At 38.8% G+C, this 19,166-nt stretch overlaps 1 protein-coding gene across 3 annotated transcripts in view; it reads left to right on the top strand.

The window, feature by feature from the left end:
• The window catches only part of LOC137327459 (dual specificity tyrosine-phosphorylation-regulated kinase 1A), an 86,494-nt gene that overhangs the window by 15,800 nt on the left and 51,528 nt on the right, over positions 1 to 19,166 (top strand). For all 3 annotated transcript variants that reach the window (XM_067993308.1, XM_067993306.1, XM_067993307.1), the window contains exon 2: positions 11,926 to 11,999. In XM_067993308.1, the coding sequence (XP_067849409.1) occupies positions 11,990 to 11,999 (10 nt within the window). In that variant the 5' untranslated portion in view covers positions 11,926 to 11,989. The remainder of the gene's footprint in view (positions 1 to 11,925; positions 12,000 to 19,166) is intronic.

Raw genomic sequence — 19,166 nt, 5'->3', positions numbered from 1 at the left:
TCCTTTTGGGGGTACCGTTCCACGGGCATGTGATAGCTTTTCTAAGTCACTATGTCTCAAGTGTGCCTTGCTGTAAATATTGGCAACTGTTGGGGGCTATCACAGTCAAGCCTGATCCTGCCTTGCCTGTCATGTCAACACATGACAGTCCAAGGATTAAACCTGGGACTTTTTGGTCTGCATGGCTCAATGCCAGAGATAAGAAATTTTAACTTGAGATTTTATGTGCATCTGTTTGTTTTAGCACCTTCGTAGAGTGCCAACTGTAAAAGGTTAGCTGCATTAATGATAAATAAACTATGCCATCCTACAGCTACCCTAAACATGAGCTTAAATTTCATATTGAAATGCATGACCTAATCATGCAATAATCTAATTGCTGCTAAAGGGCACTCACATATGCTGTTTGAGTAAAATCTATGGTTAACCTTGTGCTGACAATTTCTCCTAGAAGTATCTCAGAATTTCTTGTCTTCTAGTTGTAGAAATGAAGGAGAAAAATTACTGACCCAAACATAGTGGGATAAAGTTTCCACTTTGGGTGCAATCGGGAAAATGCGTCCGAAATTGTGCTGGTTAAGTTACAGTTCAAGTTTCCGTTATGATGTATGATCACACATGTAAAATTTTTCATGGACCAGCTCAATTAGGCATTGTAATAGAACGTAATTTTTTTTTCTTTGCATTAAAAAATATTCAATGATGTATTTGAGTGGTAACATGGTGCAGTTTTATTAATACATCTGAAAATGGGCTTATCACAAAAAATAAGCATTTTTAATGTGTCCAGTCCTCCACCAGCGAGTAACCTGATTTTAACTATACTGAACCATTTACTCGATTCATTGGTGTACACTAGTCAGTTTCTTTGGCAAATTAAATATTTTTTGATATGTAAAAACGTTTAAAACGTGCCTACACACCAAAGAAAATGAGCGCAATTTGAAGAGCCTTCCCTAACCAGCGCAATTGGCGGAAACTCGCAATGTTGACCTGGGGGTGTGGCCAGTTTTGTGGTCGGAGCCTGATCCAGGCAAATTGAATCTTAAACCAGTGTAAAAGTTTGCGGAAACCCTTAGAGTAAGTGATTTTGGGCGTAACTCACTCACGTTTAAAATTCCACGATCTTATGAGCTGGTTCGGCCAATGGCCCTGGAATCTGGGCGCGAAACAAGTGGAAATTCTACCCCAGTAATTTTAGATTGGCTATGTGTGGTGAAAATATTTTAATTTGATTAATTGAAGAAACCAATATGGATTTGGCATTGTTATATGGGTTTGCCTTGAAAAATAGCTAGTGCACTTCGATTAATCATTTTTTGTGAACAAACAAAAAAAGGATTTTCTTTGATCAGTTGTGTTTCAAAAGATTTTAATCAAATTTCATAAATGGTTCATCATACAGTTTTTCTTAGACCAATAAAAAGCTATCACTGCCTCATATTGAGTGTTCTTCCAGTTGTATAGAAACTAAAGTATTTTCCAGGAGAGAGAGAACTAAGAGCATAACTCTCCTGAATTTACTTTTACGTTGGTTTCCCTGTGAACTGGTGGCAAAGGGGAAGCACAGGCTGACCATACCATGATGTTTTGGCAAGCATACATATGCAGAATATTGACATCATAGTGTCAATATACAGATATTAGATATCTTTGTGCCTAATAACTCCATGATCACCACTGAAACCTGCATTATTTTTACTACCTCTTGTTAGACCAGTAGCAGCCAGGAAGACCCACTGAAAAGTATGTTTTCCTTGCCACTGGTCTCAAAGTTTTTACCTGGCCACTGGCAGTGCAGAATAATGCTACAGAAGCTAGTGGCCAACGGACAGTAGAAAATCATCTTAAATGACAGTGTGGGAAAGTATTTGAGATCAAAGTAGCAATAGAAACAATGAAATATTACTCGGGTGTGAAATATTTGGACAATCGCTAAGTCATGTATTAGCCAAGAAGTTAGTAATGAGTGAGATACATTCTACATTGTCAGTTCATAAGTTTATATGGAGAAGCTTTATGATTCTAAAAGTTCACTTTAACATATTCTTTCAGCAACACCTCTTGTCAAATGAAAAGTTCAGTAAGATCAGATTTTTACACTTGTTCAAGGAACACTGCGAGTCATGTTATCAGAATTTCTCTTCGACCCGTATTTTAGTATTGATGTATTGCTGTCATAAAGCATTGGTCACAATTTAGTCTAACTACAACTGTTGCTAGCCGATGGTGTTACTTCATTTTTAGTTGTGATGGTGTGGTCGAACACCATGTATTTGTGTTGTACTTGTGTATAAGCTCTAATCACTGTTTTATTTTCAGTGGTTTTGATGCCAGATGGCAGCTGTGAACTTTAATAGGAGTTTTTTTGTTAATAACAGTATCAAATTCATGAGTGTGACCTGTTAGGATGGTAGTAAATATACATAGAACAGTAGGAACTAATAAGGACTAGTTTTATTTGTCTTTCCCCTGTCCCCTCTCATTCTTGTCACAGTTGTAATGCCTACTAAACCTGTTAGCATGGGTTGCCAGATAAAAGTAATTATGAAGAATGTTTATGAACTATGTTGGATTTAAAGCGTAATCTAGACACATCACAGTTGAAAGAAAGATCGTCTTGGACTTAGGACACGTGTCTTTTTTCTCGCCATCCTTGTCCAAACCAAATTTCCACAATGTAATGAATGCTCTGTTTAGATTTTGTGACTGATAGGATTCCACTTTGGTGTGAACCCCTCACATCAGCATGGAAGTTTAACCCTCTGGAAATGGAATTCATATTTGTACGATACTAGTAATGGTAATATATTTTCCATGTTTGCACTGCTGCAAATAACTGGTACTAGGCATGAGACTACTGAAATCTGAATGGGTACCAATGTAAGGGAGTCATTCCAAAGTGAAAGGGAATAATAAATTAATTGTGTAAATGGGTAAACCGGTGCTTGAATTTGTGCAGTTGCATTAAAATCCCTAGTGTTTGACTTGCATTTATGTAGGCAAACACAGCACAACAAGGCCCTAAATACAAATGAGATGAATGGCCAGTTATGTGGTGGTAATGGAGGGAGGAATGTTGGAATGTCTGGATACAAATTGTTCCTCTTCAAGTAGTGCCATGCAAGTTTTTACATTTATCTAAGCAGGCAGATGGTGCCTCCATTGAACACCTCTTCTACATCGGAGATGCTATTTTTCAGCACTCCTTCAATAATGTCATTTAACCTAAGGTGCTTCTTATGTCATCTTTAGTACCTTACGTAGTGTAGTCCATTGGCTTCTCAGAGCCAGCTCCCCAAATAATGTCATTATCATTCTGATTAAATGTAAAGAATCAAACAGAAATGCAGGGAAAATGGGTGTCACTATTTTGTAATTCCTTTTTTTTAATGTAAAGAGATGTTTATGCTCGTAGCACCTATTGAGTTTCCATACTGAACATTAGATTGATGAGGAACAATATTAACTAATTAATAGTGTTAAAATTAGTTATTTTCTCACTTTTGTGATGTCAAAATTTCCCAAGCATGGAAGCTGCTAACATTTCATCAGGATTCGTGTCACTAATTCCATCTCTTCCAGTTGTATTTTTGTTTTAATTTCAAATTTACCTTTTCTTTAAGTTGGACTTTGAGAAATAAGGTATAGAAGAGCTTGCTGTCTTCTCCCCTCATAACCTTATTTCCCAAAAAAACAAACTAATCTTTCTTGTGGGTATGTGAGCAACTTTTACAGATTAAAAAATTGACTAAAACTGGCTCTAAAAACCTTCTTTTGACTAGTGAACCCAGAAGAATTATGACTGCATGGTGCCATCGTAGAAGTGAACAGACCTATCTAATGTATTGGCTCATTGCTAGCATAAAAAATTTAGCCCATTTTTGGATGCTGCAAGCATTACATGCACGTAATTTCACTTTGCTTTACTATATAGCAGTGTAGAGTTGACAGGACAATTCAACATTGCAAGCTCTGCGTAATCGAAACAGGTGCTGGTTTCAATTCAGTACCTGCAGTGCAACAGGAACATTATATGACTTGTAGTACTCAACAGCTAGTACTATTTAAACGTGGACTAAATCTGGTCTTTATGCAGGTGTTCTGTCTGGCTTATTGGCCATCTGTTCCTACAAAACCTTCCCTCCTGCAAGTTATGATACTTGGTACTTGTATATAGCAACTCAATTTCTATCCAATGCTGTCAAGTTATTACGCTCAAGTCCTCATAATGGATCAGTTTGTAAACACACGGTATTATAGTGCTGAGCCTGTTGGGTTCCAGATTGGACTCCCTGGTCACTGCTGAGTTATTCGGTATATGATGAAGCAGAAATGCAGGCACTAAGCTTGAACTTGCGTGAAAGAGAGAAATACAGTCAGAGTTTCCATTTCTGATTGCTGTCCAGTGATCCCTACCAGAAATGTGCATGTGTTGGATGAGGAGAATATCGAGGGTTGGAGTTGGCTTTGATAAACTTTCCTTACCTCCTTTCCCCCACAGTGGTTGATTAACTTACTGTCACTCAGCCATTTTGTAAGCCTAAAAATACTATGTGGGTAACGTACCAGAAAGCTGTAGATGCCTATGGAACCAGCATGAGTAAGACCTTCAAAAGAGAATTATGTACCTAGAGTGACTCTGATGAAGCTCACTCCAGCATACCATTGACCTAAGACTGTGAGCTTCTACTACTTTCACTACAGCAACATGATAATTCATTTACACTTACTAGATTTTAGCTGTTTTTGTGTTGCGTTTAGTGGGATGCTTAGGCCGTTGGCTTCTGTTGCACAGGTTCACCCAGCAGCAGCAATGGTGGAGTTTTTACCGGGTCTTCCTAGCAGCACGCCTAAGAGAATCTGGCAGATTTACTTTGGGGTTGCTGACAGCTTTGCGAGAATCACGCATTGGAAGTTGGCAGCCCTAGCACACTACTAAGTACAATGTAAAAGCAGCTATTGTCTCAGTCACCACATTAGTATCTTCTGTTTCTAGGAGACACTCCAGGAGGCAGATTAGAAGTGTGCTTTCTTTTGTATGTCGCCCCTGTCTTCAGCCCCCACCACAAACTTAATTCTGTTACCATTGATGCCGTTCTATTCCTTGGGAACTCTCATGCTGAAACTGACTTGGTTCAACAGAACATTTAGATTTCCCTCAGCTGAGCTTTGAGCATCCTATCATATCCATCACTAAGACAGCCTACTTCTACCTCTGCAACGTTGCCCACTTCTGTCCCTATCTCTATCCCTCCGCCACTGATAGTTATACTTACCGTTGTCACCTCCAGACTTAATTACTCCAACGCTGTCCTTGCTGACCTCCCATCATCCATAAACTCCAACTTGTCCAAAATATGTATTTTTGTCCCGCACAAAGTTCAGCTTACCCTGTCCTCGCTGACCTACACTAGCTCTCCATCCCCCAATGCATTAAATTCAGTATTCTTGTCTTCAAGTATAAATTTCTAAATGGGCTTGCTCCACCTTATTTCTGCAATCTCAACCAGCCCTATTTTCCTACCTGAATGTTCCATTTCTCTGACTCTGGTCTTCTTTGCATCATCCTCTTCCTTCACCCCCACTATTGATGGCAGAGCCTTTTGCTCTCCCTAAACCCCTCAATCTCTTCACCTTCTCTGACCAAGCTTTCAGTCACCCCTTCTAATCTTTCTCTACCTAGTTTGATGTTTGATTTCCTTATACCAATTTGTGAAACACTTACGATACTACTTTATGCCTTTGTTTGCAGACACTGCTGTAAACCATTAGAGATAATGGACCATGTTGCTACAAGCAGATGTGAGATCTTTTAGGCTGCATTTAAATGGTCACTGTTGCATCAGTGCAAGTGGTCTGAGGTGGACATCAATGCAGAAGTGGTAGTTTAACTTGTAAGACTAACGAGCACTCTAAAGCCCCAAAATGTGAGACCCTTGCTAGGAGATGTCTCTTACCAATTTTGAGTTCCCAAAGAATGCAGTATAAGTCTGGGCTTGAGGTACAAGATTCAGCTATAGCTGAATCCACTTTGACTTTGTAGCAGGTCAAGCAACTATTGCCTTTTGCATCCGTTTTTTAAAAACAAATGTTCAAGCCTAGCTATCTACAAGATGACTTTAGGGCTAATACATCTGAAATAAATTGTTTATAGTCGTAGCTCTGGACGCTTGAATTATGTAGAAGAAATTTGGGTTGACTGGACTAACTAACTGACTTTACATTGTTGTAATGCTTTTGAAATCTGAAATGGCTTTTTTGCTGAACAAGTTACCTCTTCCTCTCGGCACCAAATAATTTTTCATCAGACATGTGGTTCCATAGGTTTTGCAGCACTTGTTCTTTCTCTAGACAATTAATATTTTGGTTTTGCCTTTGTTCCTACTTTGGCACTAGTGAAAACTATTGCAGTACTTTAAAGAAATCATTTTTTTAGGCGAGTGAGAGAAGACATACTTTCTACAAAATTGGTGCGGATTTCAAAATGATTGCACTCTGATGATTTAAGTATCTTGGGCATTTTTGTCCATGATAAGGATCTAATTATGACTTTGAAGGCTTATGCCAGTAAGATGATCACAATACCAAAAAGGACGTAAATTGGTCTGGAAGATTCTATGAATTAACTCATGAAGTATACTGGTTTGGAGGGTGGGGTTGGGTGAAGAGAGAAGCAATGTGGATGAACAACTTCTTCTGCCTGATAAAGAAGCTAAATACTGCAAAATGCTAGAAATTTGAAATAAAAGCCTGAAAAAGCTGGCTGACCCCGTATTTTTCCATTCTTTTCAGGTTTTTGCCTGCGTTGATAAAATAATGTGAAATTTCGTAGGTGGGAGGCCTTTTTAAAAATAAAAGTTGTAGGATCTCCTTTATGCTAGCAATGATAATTGCATTCCTAACAAAAGCTTAAATTCAAGATACTGCTAACTGTTTTGGCTATTTCCATAATAATGAAAACTATAATCTTCCATAGTTTTACTGTAAAATAAGTTTTTTTCCCCTGAAATTCGAGAGGATTAAAATCTGTGACTATAAGTAGAGATGTTCTCTGCCAACTTAACATTGCATCTGTAAGGCTCACTTTTAATCTTGCTTGACCCTGTACCATAATGTCTTCACACTATGGCTGCAATTATACCAGCCTGAGATCTTTAGCAGTGGAGGGCAAAGCTCAGCTAGCAAAGTGTATGCACAGATCTGTTTTTTAATGCCAGTCGACTGCGAGCAGGAGAGTGCTATTTCGTAAGATGACTGTGCAATACGTTTGTAACGTGCCCTGGAGGTCCAGTGAACAGCCTGAGCATTTATTAAACCTGATTTCATACTGCAGAGGAGTTATATTCCACAGGATGCCAAGCTCAATTGATGAGGTTTGTGTTAGTGCATTCTGGAGTCAGATCAGGGTCTCGACTTATGCTGTCACGTTCACATTGATGTGCACCCAAAACCACTTTGCACGTACCAGTCTTTGTATGTGTATGTATTAAAATAGCATCACTAAATTATCACTTTAGGATTGATGGCCAGATTTACATACCTATTAAACATATGTTAAGCAGATTTGTTTGTAAATATTAATACATAGAGAATGCTTCAACTTGACCAGCATTTTTCAGAGAACTATTGAATTTTCACAGTCAAAATTGATTGGGACAGGTAGAATAAAATTTAAAATGGACAAATTAAACCACACAAAAGCAAAGAATACAATTAAACATTGTTGCCAGAATAAGAGCAGCATTTGGAATAAGATGTTTGAGTTAGAGGTGTATTTAGTGGTAGGCAATTATGGTTGAAATCCCAAACGCATGGCTTTCCTCCATAAGGTGGGAGTAAATCCAATGTAATGGGGTACATGATGTTTAAGGAAGGATAGAAAAGATAGTAGAGTAGGAATGGTAGCTTTAGATCTTCAGAAAAAGATGAAGTGGGGGATGCTGAATCAGTATCCTAGGAGAAAATGCAAAGCAAATTAGTTTGGTTCAAATTAACAAGCAAGTGGATGACAAGGTTAACAATAGGGTTCTGCTGTAGACTCCCTAGGCGGGCTAAGAAAAATGACAATATGTAGCTTCCCATAGGGCGTACTTGGCCGTAAAAAGATAGGACAGGTTTGGTTAGCTGCTAAAAATTACAACAATGCTGCAGACGCCAGATCACCTGTGAACAATGTCACAGATGAACTGCCTGTAAGCACACAAGCATAAGTACAGACAATACATTGTAATAATAAGTGACTTCAATTAACCCAATTAAAGTAATGTCCAAGTGGAAGTGAGCTAGAATCAGAATTAGCGAGTGTTGTCAGGAAGCAATCGTATACCCTGTATGTTACTACAAGTAATTTGCATCAAGATTTACTTGTTGAGTGATGAGGGCAACCGCCACAATAACCGCCTTTTGGGATGGTCACTTATTCATTTAACTTCCCTGTTTTTTTTAGTGGTCCTTCTCAGCCAATGCCTTCTTGTTACCAATTCGCCAATCAGTGGAAACGATCTTTCATTGTTTACTCTCAAAACATGTAATAATTTTGAAAATCTCTATTGGTTTCCTTTCAGTTTATCTGTTCCGGTGAGAAGCTGCAGTTTTTCAAGCCTTTCTTCACAACTATAACCTTTCATTCCTGGTATCATTCTAGAGAATCTTTACACTTTCCATCACTTTAATATGTTTCCTGTAATTAAGCACTAGAATTACAGTGCATGAATTGTGGCCAAACCATATCTTGTACAAATTCAATACCACTTCTTGCTTTTATATTCAAACCATGTATATAAAATCCAGATTACCATTTTCTACTTTGATTTCTGCCTTTGATAATCAATTTGTACCCTTAGATTTCTCTGGTTCCTTCTTGGGCTTAAGAATCTTATCATTTTCTTTCACTATTTTTCCAAACATGTGCGAAGAACATTAGAAATAGGAGCACGAGTAGGCCGTACGGCTCCTCGAGCCTGCTTCGCCATTCAATAAGACCATGGCTGATGTCTACCTCAGCTCCATTATGTGACTTCATATCTTGCTGCATTGAACTGCACCTGCCATCTATTTGCCCACTCCACTAAAATGTCTGCTCCATAGTCTTCCTCACAATTTTCCATACCTCTAATTTAGCATCATTAGCAAACTTTGATATGCATTTGTTCCAATGTCATATCAGTTGAAATAAACTAAAAAGAGCTACCAACATAGATTCTTGGGCACGCCACTTGCCACATCCCCTCCAATTTGAAAAATGTCCATTTACATTTAATCTTTGTTTTATTTACCTGTCTTTTATGCAACTATTCTATATTATACGTTCAATTTAATATGGTATGCCTTAATTTTCTTAAGCCTCTTGTGTGGCGTTCCCTTTATGCTCTGAAAATTACCATGATTTGTCCGTTACAAATCCTTTCTGACTGTTTCTTGTTAGCCTTTCTCATGATTTATGGATTTTGGATATTTACTCACAACCGAAGTACGACTCACTGGCTTATAATTTCCTAGCTATCCATTTCCCCTTTGTTGACCTGGGGGTAACATTTGCCACCTTCTAATTGTTTAGTAATATTCCTATTTACAAACATTTTGGAAAAATATAGTTAGTGCCTCCACAATCTCCTCACTAAGCTGCTTCAGTATTCTGTGAATCTACTTTTAGTTCTGTTATTTTTTTGTTGATCGCGTTCTTCTGAATATTTATTATCTCTGTAGTAGCTCTTCCAGCTAGCTTCTTGTCAGGTACTCCTTCAGACCCACTTTCATCTTCCAGTGTAAACACTCTCCAGTATAGAGTGTCCCATCCTTTCTTTACCTATTGTTTTACTTTTGTGCTTACAAATGTCCTTGTTATTTCCCTTTATGGTGACTGCTAATCTTCCATAATGTAGAATAAATTCTGAATCTTACTCCAAAATAAATTAGAAAAGGAGGAACAGTGGGTATAAATTATACTGGTGCTTAAATAGTTAAATAATGGTTGCATAAACTTGGCTTGTATTCCCTTAAATTTAGAAGGTTTGAGTGTGATCTAATTGAGGTGTTTGAAATGATAAAGGAATGCAATAGGGTAGATAGAGAGAAACTTTTTGTTTCTTCTGGTGGGGGAATCCAGAACAAGGGGACACAATCTTAAAATTAGAGTTAGGCCATTCAGGAGTGAAATTGGGAAGCACTTTTTCACACAAAAAGTAGTGGATATCTGGAACCCTCTTCCCCCAAAAGTTTGTGGATGCTGGGTCAATTGAAATTTTCAAGACTGGGATCGATAGATTTTTGTTGGATAAGGGTATCAAGACATGTAGATCAAAGGTGGGTAAATGGCGTTGAGGTATCGATCAGCCATGATCTGATTGGATGACAGAACAGGCCTGAGGGGCTGAATGGCCTATTCCTGTTCCTTCGTTCCTATAAATTATTGAAAAATTGTTTTAAAACCGAAAATAGGAAGAGTGATTAAATATTTGGCACCATCTCCCTGGCAGGTCAGTGGAAGCAGAAAAATGAAAGTTAAAAAAGCAACCAGATACTGAAATGGAAAAATTGGAGGACTGAAATGATGAACTTTGGGTTAAATGGCTTTTTTTCATCCTTGAGTTTTTGTTTTGTTTTTATGTTCTGAGATTTAAACCCTCTCTTACATAACGCTGAGCAAGGGTGTATAACTATTTTTGGGACCTGTTTTGGAGGAGGAAAACAATTCAGTGCGTATCAATCTTTTCCTCACTGAGTGGGTCACTGAATAGTTGGCTTGGGGATTTTTCCATTTTGGTCTTTGGGGTGACACTTGGCCCAAGTTTTCCTTTCTTCTCTTCTCACCCCCCCCCCCCCCTTAAATTTAGCATTTGCTTTTTCTTATGGGCTCCCAGAGAGGGTCTGTAATTTAATTTACTTTGTAATATTGCACAGGAAGAGGGAAAGTTAGGGTTGAACTATGCACAGATTGTCTGATCAGTTTGCAATCACACACCTGCCAATAATGTCATGGTTTCTACCGACAGTGGATCGATGAGACTATGTCATGTTTGCACAGCTTCAAGTACATTCAGCAAAGTCCGAGGTTGGCTGCAATCAGCTGAACTTGAGGGTTGTCTCTGGTTTAAAATTCCTATTGGTTACATGCTCACAAATAACATGAATCCTATAAAACTAATGCTCAAACAACATTCCAGAAATGAAAACTGGACTTTTACATAAAGGTGTATATTGAAGGCAATTGGTGAAAAAGAACATATAAAAGAAGTTTCCTGTGTGTGCAAGTGGAGTGGCCATATTTCAGGCATTTACTTAATCTAACAGTTGCATTTCTAGCATCATTGAATGTACTGACTTGATCTAGCAGGTTCATAATTTCAGATGTGGAATTGTCAAAAGTAGAACAGAAGTGGGAGTAAATTTAATATAACATTTGTATTAAGCGGTTTGAATGCAGAGGTTTAAAAATGTTAAAATTTAGGAAAGCATAACACAACATAATCACAAATGAATATATTCACAAAGGAATGTTTGTGGAAACAGTCTTTGAATTAATAGTTGTATTGATGTATTCTTCATTGTTGCTAAACATGCAAACTTTCCAGATTGTTTCATTCACAAAGCCATATCTTAACAAGTCTGCTTATTACAGAGTCATATTTTTGAGTGGTGTTGTTGATTCGTATCTTAAAACATTTTGATTCGCTCCAGGTGGACTTGTATGGGTGCATACATATTTTTAACATTATGGGCATCCCATTTCTCTCCATCAAACATAACAGCTTGATGAGAAGCTTTAGAAAATTGTAGTTCACTGATGTTGTCTTTTTTAATGTCAGCATATTGTGGAGCTAGTAACTAATTAGCATTTAGTCACTACTTTTGGCACATTCTGATATTTTAAAATAATTTCTACATTCCCCCCTCGCATTTATTAATTCATTTTTCTCTTTGTAGAGCGCTGTGGTTTTGCTGCTGGATCCTCCACAGAGAATGATATGAGACTCGACAGAAGAAGACAATGCACACAGGTATTTTCACCTTTACGTTACTTTGGGTTTTGTCCCTGAGGCAAGTACCAGGAAGCAACTTGAATCAGCAAAATCTTGTCTTTGTACATCAGATGAACTGATTTGCCTGGTCAAATCAGAATTGATCATACCTACTAATTCTTAACTTTGCACTTGATGGAAAAGTGTAGTGTCATTCGACACAACGAATGAAAGGCCTTGGAGAGGGTGCACAGGAGATTTACCAGAGTGATACCAGGGATGAGGGACTTCAGTTATGTGGAGAGACTAGAGAAACTGGGAATGTTCTCCTTAGAGCACAGAAGGTTAAGGGGAGGCTTAATAGAGGTATTCAAAATTATTAAGGGTTTTGATAATGCAGATAGAGAGAAACTGTTTCTAATGGAAGGAGGGTTAGTAACCAGAGGACACATTTAGTATAATTGGTGAAAGAACCAGGGGAGATGAGAATTTTTTTACACTGTGAGTTGTTAGCAACTGGAATTCATAGCCCAAATAGGTGGTGGAAGCAGATTTAATAGTAACGTTCAAAAGATAATTGGACATATATGAATAGGAAAAATTTGCAGGGCTGTGGGGAAAGAGCAGGGGAGTGGGACTAATTGGATAGCTCTTTCAAAGAGCTGGCACGGGCACAATGGGCCGATTGGCCTCCTGTGCTGTATGATTCGTTCTTAGCTCAGGATGTATCTGGTTGTTTGAGTCAGTAATTTCTGTCCTTGCCATATTTACTGTACAGTATTTTCCCACACCAGAATCATTGTGTAACAGAGCAAACCAAAGCTTAATTGGGATTGTGTTCATCTTTAACAAATCTGGCACCCCTTTTAAAATAGTTTCAAAAGCAAATTAGCTGAAGTATGTTGGATTGCAGTGGTGTATGAATTTAAAGCTGCAACTGAACTTAACTCCATAATCAAGTAATATGAATTAGATCTACTGGTTGCATTAACTGCTGTCTGTACTTTTGTGTTGAAATACAGGTGCAGCATGATGTGACTTTTGCTGATGCAGCAGTGTAAGAGCAATTCCAGAAAGTGTTTATGTTGGGGAACTGGAGCACTGAGAGACTAGGTAGCTGTTATGTGGTGTCTGGTCTAACAGGAGTTGCTGATCCTGCCAGAAATCTAATGGAGCCACTGTTGCCAGAGACCCAGACTGTTTGAGAGAAGCAGCTGCTGTGAGGGAGATGTGGGTGTAGTTGCACAAAACTGTTCTATAGGAAGAGGAGGAAAATAGCCCCTTCTGGGTAACTGGACCCTGGAAGATGCTGGAGAGAAGAATTGGCTGCAAAGGATACAGTCGCTTAGATTTTTAGAAATTTATTTGTAGGTCTATCGTGTTCATTTTTCATGTATTAAGCAGGTTCTGACAGGCTAGAGAATGTTGCACTAATTGCAAAAATGGGGTGAAGATAATGTGATTTGTGGAGTGCAATATGTTACTAACTTCCCACACTGCACCTTTGAATATCTTATTCTAAATTATCATGACAAAGATGCTAATAAGATTAGTTGTATCACTAACCCGAGCCAATTAGTAGCACTCTTAAGTATATGGTGCTTATTTTACTTGTTGCAGAAGAATCTAAGAATGTTTTGTTTGTTTTTTTACATTCAAACTTTTCCTGAACTTTTTTCCCAGTCCAATAAAAATTGTTTCAATTACAATGAAACATAATTGCTCATTTTGAGTTGAAAACTGTGGGTTCAATATGCAGACATATCGAGCAGTAAGAGAACTTGAACATTAATAACAGAACACATCCATTTATAAAAGCGAATATAACAGCTGCTCTTTTTTTTCCAAATGCTTTAAATACATTCATTTTGACTGGTAATAGCGTAATGTATTGGTAATTTTGAACAGGAAAAACCCACAATAAATGTACCATCTGCTTTCCCCCTACCATATTAACTATGATGGATCTGTAGAAAACGTTTTAAAAAGCCGTAAGTCAGGATTTATTTTTGCTAAACAAATTAATCCTATTGTGTTTGCATAATATTATACCAGTTTAATAGTGATCTTGTTCATAACAGTTATTGGGACTGTACTTTGTAGTAAGAGTTGTGCCCAAAGCTTCATAAGGGTGGTGAGTTTTGAAACTGTACATATTCATTTGCACCATATGGTGTCCATTAAATCTCTTGAATGTTTCTGAAGTTTGAGACTCTTGCTTTTATATTCCAAGTATAACTTGAAATTTTCAGTTGAAGACTAGAAAATAAATTGTCACCTGTCTATCCAGTAGAAATTAATGGTGTAGGTTGTTAAAAGTTTTGTCATACACAAGAATTAATATTTGTGCTGTTTGAAAAAGGTAGAACCCACCTCTTGTGTAAGCTGTACATTCATGGTAGTTGGTAAATGTTCAAATCTAGCTTTTTTTTTTGAAAGCTCGGGATGTAGATGACACTGGCAAGGCCACATTTATTGTCCGTCCCTAGTTGCTCTGAGAAGGTTCTGGTGATGGGGCTCCCACAATGGTGTTAGGGAATTCCAGGGTATTCACCCATTGACAGTGAATCCCTGGTGATGTATTTCCAAGTGACAAGATGTGTGCCGTGAAGGAGAACTTGGAGGTCATGGTGTTCCCACAGCATTGCTACTCTTATTCTTTTTGGTGGTAGAGGCTGCATGGGAGGGAGTAGCTGTTGCAGTAACCTTTGGAGATTTGCTGCAGTGCATCCAGTAGATTGTACATACTGCAGCCACAGTGGAGGGGATGGATATTGAGCCGAGTGAACTGCTCTGTCCACAATGGTCCAAGCTTCTTGTGTTGCACCTGCACCCCATCCAGGGTAATGGTAATACTCCATCACACGCCTGAGCTTTGGTAGATGGTACATAGGCTTTGAGGGCTCAGGTGATGAGCCAAGTATCCAGCCTTTCCCATGCTCTTGTTGTCACAGAGTTAATATGACTGGTCCAGTTAAGCTTCTGGTCACTGGTGAACCTCAAGGTCACGGGATCCAAGGTGAGGTAGCCAATTGGATACAAAATTGGATTGACAACAGAAGACAGGGTGGTTGTAGAGGGTTGTTTTTCAAACTGGAGGCCTGTGACCAGCGGTGTGCCTCAGGGATCGGTTGGGTCCGCTGTTATTTGTTGTTTATATTAATGATTTGGATGAGAATTTAGGAGGCATGGTTAGTAAGTTTGCAGATGGCACCAAGATTGGTGGCATTGTGGACAGTGAAGAAGGTTATCTTGGATTGCAACGGGATCTTGATAAATTGGGCCAGTGGGTCGATGAATGGCAGATGGAGTTTAATTTAGATAAATGTGAGGTGATGCATTTTGGGAGATCGAATCGGGCCAGGACCTACTCCGTTAATGGTAGGGCGTTGGGGAGAGTTATTGAACAAAGAGATCTAAGAGTACAGGTTCATAGCTCCTTGAAAGTGGAGTCACAGGTGGATAGGGTGGTGAAGAAGGCATTCGGCATGCTTGGTTTCATTGGTCAGAACATTGAATACAGGAGTTGGGATGTCTTGTTGAAGTTGTACAAGACATTAGTAAGGCCACACTTGGAATACTGTGTACAGCTCTGGTCACCCTATTATAGAAAGGATATTATTAAAGTAGAAAGAGTGCAGAAAAGATTTACTAGGATGCTACCGGGACTTGATGGTTTGACTTATAGGGAGAGGTTGGATAGACTGGGACTTTTTTCCCTGGAGAGTAGGAGGTTTAGGGGTGATCTTATAGAAGTCTATAAAATAATGAGGGGCATAGATAAGGTCGATAGTCAAAATCTTTTCCCAAAGGTAGGGGAGTCTATAATGAGGGGGCATAGATTTAAGGTGAGAGGGGAGAGATACAAAAGGGTCCAGAGGGGCAATTTTTTCACTCAAAGGGTGGTGAGTGTCTGGAACGAGCTGCCAGAGGCAGTAGTAGAGGCGGGTACAATTTTGTCTTTTAAAAAGCATTTGGACAGTTACATGGGTATAGAGCGATATGGGCCAAGTGCAGGCAATTGGGACTAGCTTAGTGGTATAAACTGGGCGACATGGACATGTTGGGCCGAAGGGCCTGTTTCCATGTTGTAAACTTCTATGATTCTATAAGGTGTTGATGGTGGTGCCATTGAAGGTCAAGAGGAGATGGCTGGGCTTTCACTTGTTCAAGATTGTCATTACCCAGCACTTATGTGGTACAAATGTTACCTGCCACTCGTCAGCCCAAACCTCCATGTTATCCAGGTCCTGCTGTAGGCTGGTATGGGCTGCTTTATTATTGGAGAAGTTGTGAATTGAAAAAGTATTCCAGATTATGCTGGGCCTCTATATTAGTAGCCCCAGTGTCAGAAATTGCATGATCTCAATAGAGCCAGAAAATTGTGTAACTATTTGGTGTTGAAACCAATGTGAACTGTCTACACACACAGTGGGTGAATTCATCCATTGTCAGACTTTAGAGAACGCCCAGTGGAACAGGGGTTTGTGATTTTATATCAAAATTGAAGAAGACTGCAGAATGACTGTAAAAGGAATAAAAGCAATCCTACTGTTTTCCCTCCTCCCCTGCCAAACATAGTGTTTGCATTCTGTTTGTCATACAAAATATACATGTTTTGTAGTGTTTAAAATGTTGTTGTAGCAATTTGTAGCTTCCTTGTGTCTCAATTTTTTTTGATAATTAGACATTAATAATTAGGTAACTATGATTTGTCAATGTATGTAATGTTGAGAGCAGGTCTTGCTCTTGTCACCAATGGTAACAAATGGTACAATTTTTGGATATGAGCCAGTTTTATCCCTGAATCAGAAGATTTGTGGGTTCAAGCCTCACTTCAGAGACTTGAGCACATAATCTACTTTGACACTTCAGTGCAGTACTGAAGGAGCATTATTGCCTTGTAATTTAAGTGTCTGATAAGTGTAGTAAAACCACCTGAATGTATGAATATTGAGGAAGAAGTTAGGGTTAACAGAACCTAATATGGCATGATCTGCTAGATAAGGGAAACATTTTTTAAATACAATTTTTGTAAATGAATGTTTCCCATAATTAAACAAATGCAAAGTGGGAGATACAAAATACCCATGCAAGACTGCATGTACATCATAGAGACACTGATGTAGAAGGCTCATGTATGAAGAATGGCCACTGGTCTGCTGTTACCTGTGCAAGTGTACTTAGAATCATAGAATGGTTACAGCACAGAAGGAGGCCATTTGGCTCATCGAGCTCGTGCCGGCTCTTTGTAAGAGCAATCCAGTTAGTCCCATTCCCCCACTCTTTCCCTGTAGCCCTGTAAATGTTTTCCCTTCAAGTATTTATCCAATTCCTTTTTGAAAGCCACGATTGAATCAGCTTCCACCACCCTTTCAGGCAGTGCATTCCAGATCATAACTACTCACTGCGTAAAAAAAGTTTTGCCTCATTTCGCCTTTGGTTCTTTTGCCAATCACCTTAAATCTGTCCCCTCTGGTCCTCTAACTTCACCAGGAGTCACCACCTTTAGAAGACAGAAAATTTGGGAATTTTTAAAAATAAAGATGTACTTTTTAACAAAAAAGCTGCACTTACTTACATTATTATCCAGTGCAGTTGATCAATTATGCAAACATCAAAGCTGTGGCTTTTGAAGTGACCAGATCCATTGGGAGACAAAGAGCTGTCCTTGTTTATTCAACTAAAAATTAAATTGGTCCTGCTGAATCTATATCCCACTAGTTTTCTGAGAACAAATTGCTGATTTAAAATGATTAGCTACTCAATTTTAGGAATGTTTCTTCTCTAAATTTCCCGTCCAATTTTTTCTTGTGAAGGCAGCAATAGTTGCATGAGTGGTGGTGGCTTTTCAATACTTAGACATTTGGGCACACGTGAATAAACATTAAAGGGTTTTTATTCTGTTTGGATAAATGGTGGAACTGATAAATTCTAACATCCCCATAAATGCACATTGGATAGTAATCAGTAGAAGTAACTCCATCCATCGCTCTCCTCTTTAGTCCAGGAATGCTAAAGCCAACTGTATCTCCTGAATGCTGGAATGGTGGAGACAGACTAACATAGTGCAGATCAGAGACTATCCTGAACATCTATAGTCCCAACAGCGGAGTACAAGACTATGTAAACTATGTTACTGCTGCGTCATCAGGGATGGTTGCATTTCAGGAGTATTGGAAAGAAAACCAAGAACTTGTATTTATATGGCACATTATCACATCTTCAAGATTTAGGTGCTGGCCTTGGCTCAATGATAGCACATTCATCCCTGAATCGGAAGATTTGTGGGTTCAAGCCCCACTCGAGACTTGAGCACATAATCGAAGATGACACTTTAGTGCAGTACTGAGGGAATGCTACGCTGCTGGAGGTGCCATTTTTCATGAGATGTTAAACTGAGGTCCCATATACACTCTTGGATGGGCCTAAAAGATCCTGTGTCAATATTTGAAGATCTGGGAAATTCTGCGTCCTGATCAAAATTTCACACCCAGTGAATTGTTTTTGAAGTGTAGTCATTGTTACACAGGCAAATAGGGTAGACAATTTGCACACAGCAAGACTTAAAAGCAGTAAATGAATTTGAGTGACCAAGTAATCTGCTTTTTGACGGTGTTGATTAGCCAAACCTAGCAATTTCTCTCCTCTTTAAATAATGCCATTGGAAATCTTTCATGGCCAGCTGAATAGGAATAAGGGGCCTTGGTTTAACATTTCACGCAAAAGACTGACACTGTAGCATTTCTTCAGTATTGTACTGAAGGTTATGTGCTCAAGTAATGGAGTGGGGCTTAAACTCTTAACGTTCTGACTTGTGCGAGAGTGCAACCAATTTATTAGGTTTATGAATTTGGCTCTTAGGGCTATGTGTTGTTCCAATTCAATTTCTTCAGTAAGGATGTTTCCTCAGTTCTTTGCCTAACTGCTAGATGGAGTGTGATCTTAGAAAAGAAGAAATAATTCCTACCAATCTCCCATTTGGGATGCCCCTTTTGCTTGTTAATACAAGTTAAATGGCATCTAATAATTTGGGGGGGTGGGGCACGAGGAAGAGAGAAAGAGGCAAGATGAAGAACACATTATTATTATTATTCCCCATTATTTTGGTTTTCTGTTTTGTTGTGTGAGCCCCTAAGCAAGCTGATTCTGCCTACCTCCAGGTCAGCCGGAATGACAGACAGGATAGTGAGTCTATTGCTGTGG

This window comes from Heptranchias perlo, chromosome 11 (genome assembly GCF_035084215.1).
Source record: "Heptranchias perlo isolate sHepPer1 chromosome 11, sHepPer1.hap1, whole genome shotgun sequence".
Lineage (NCBI taxonomy): Eukaryota > Metazoa > Chordata > Chondrichthyes > Hexanchiformes > Hexanchidae > Heptranchias > Heptranchias perlo.
The sequence above is the reverse complement of the archived record's forward strand: the minus strand, read 5'-3'. Positions and strand labels throughout refer to the sequence as shown.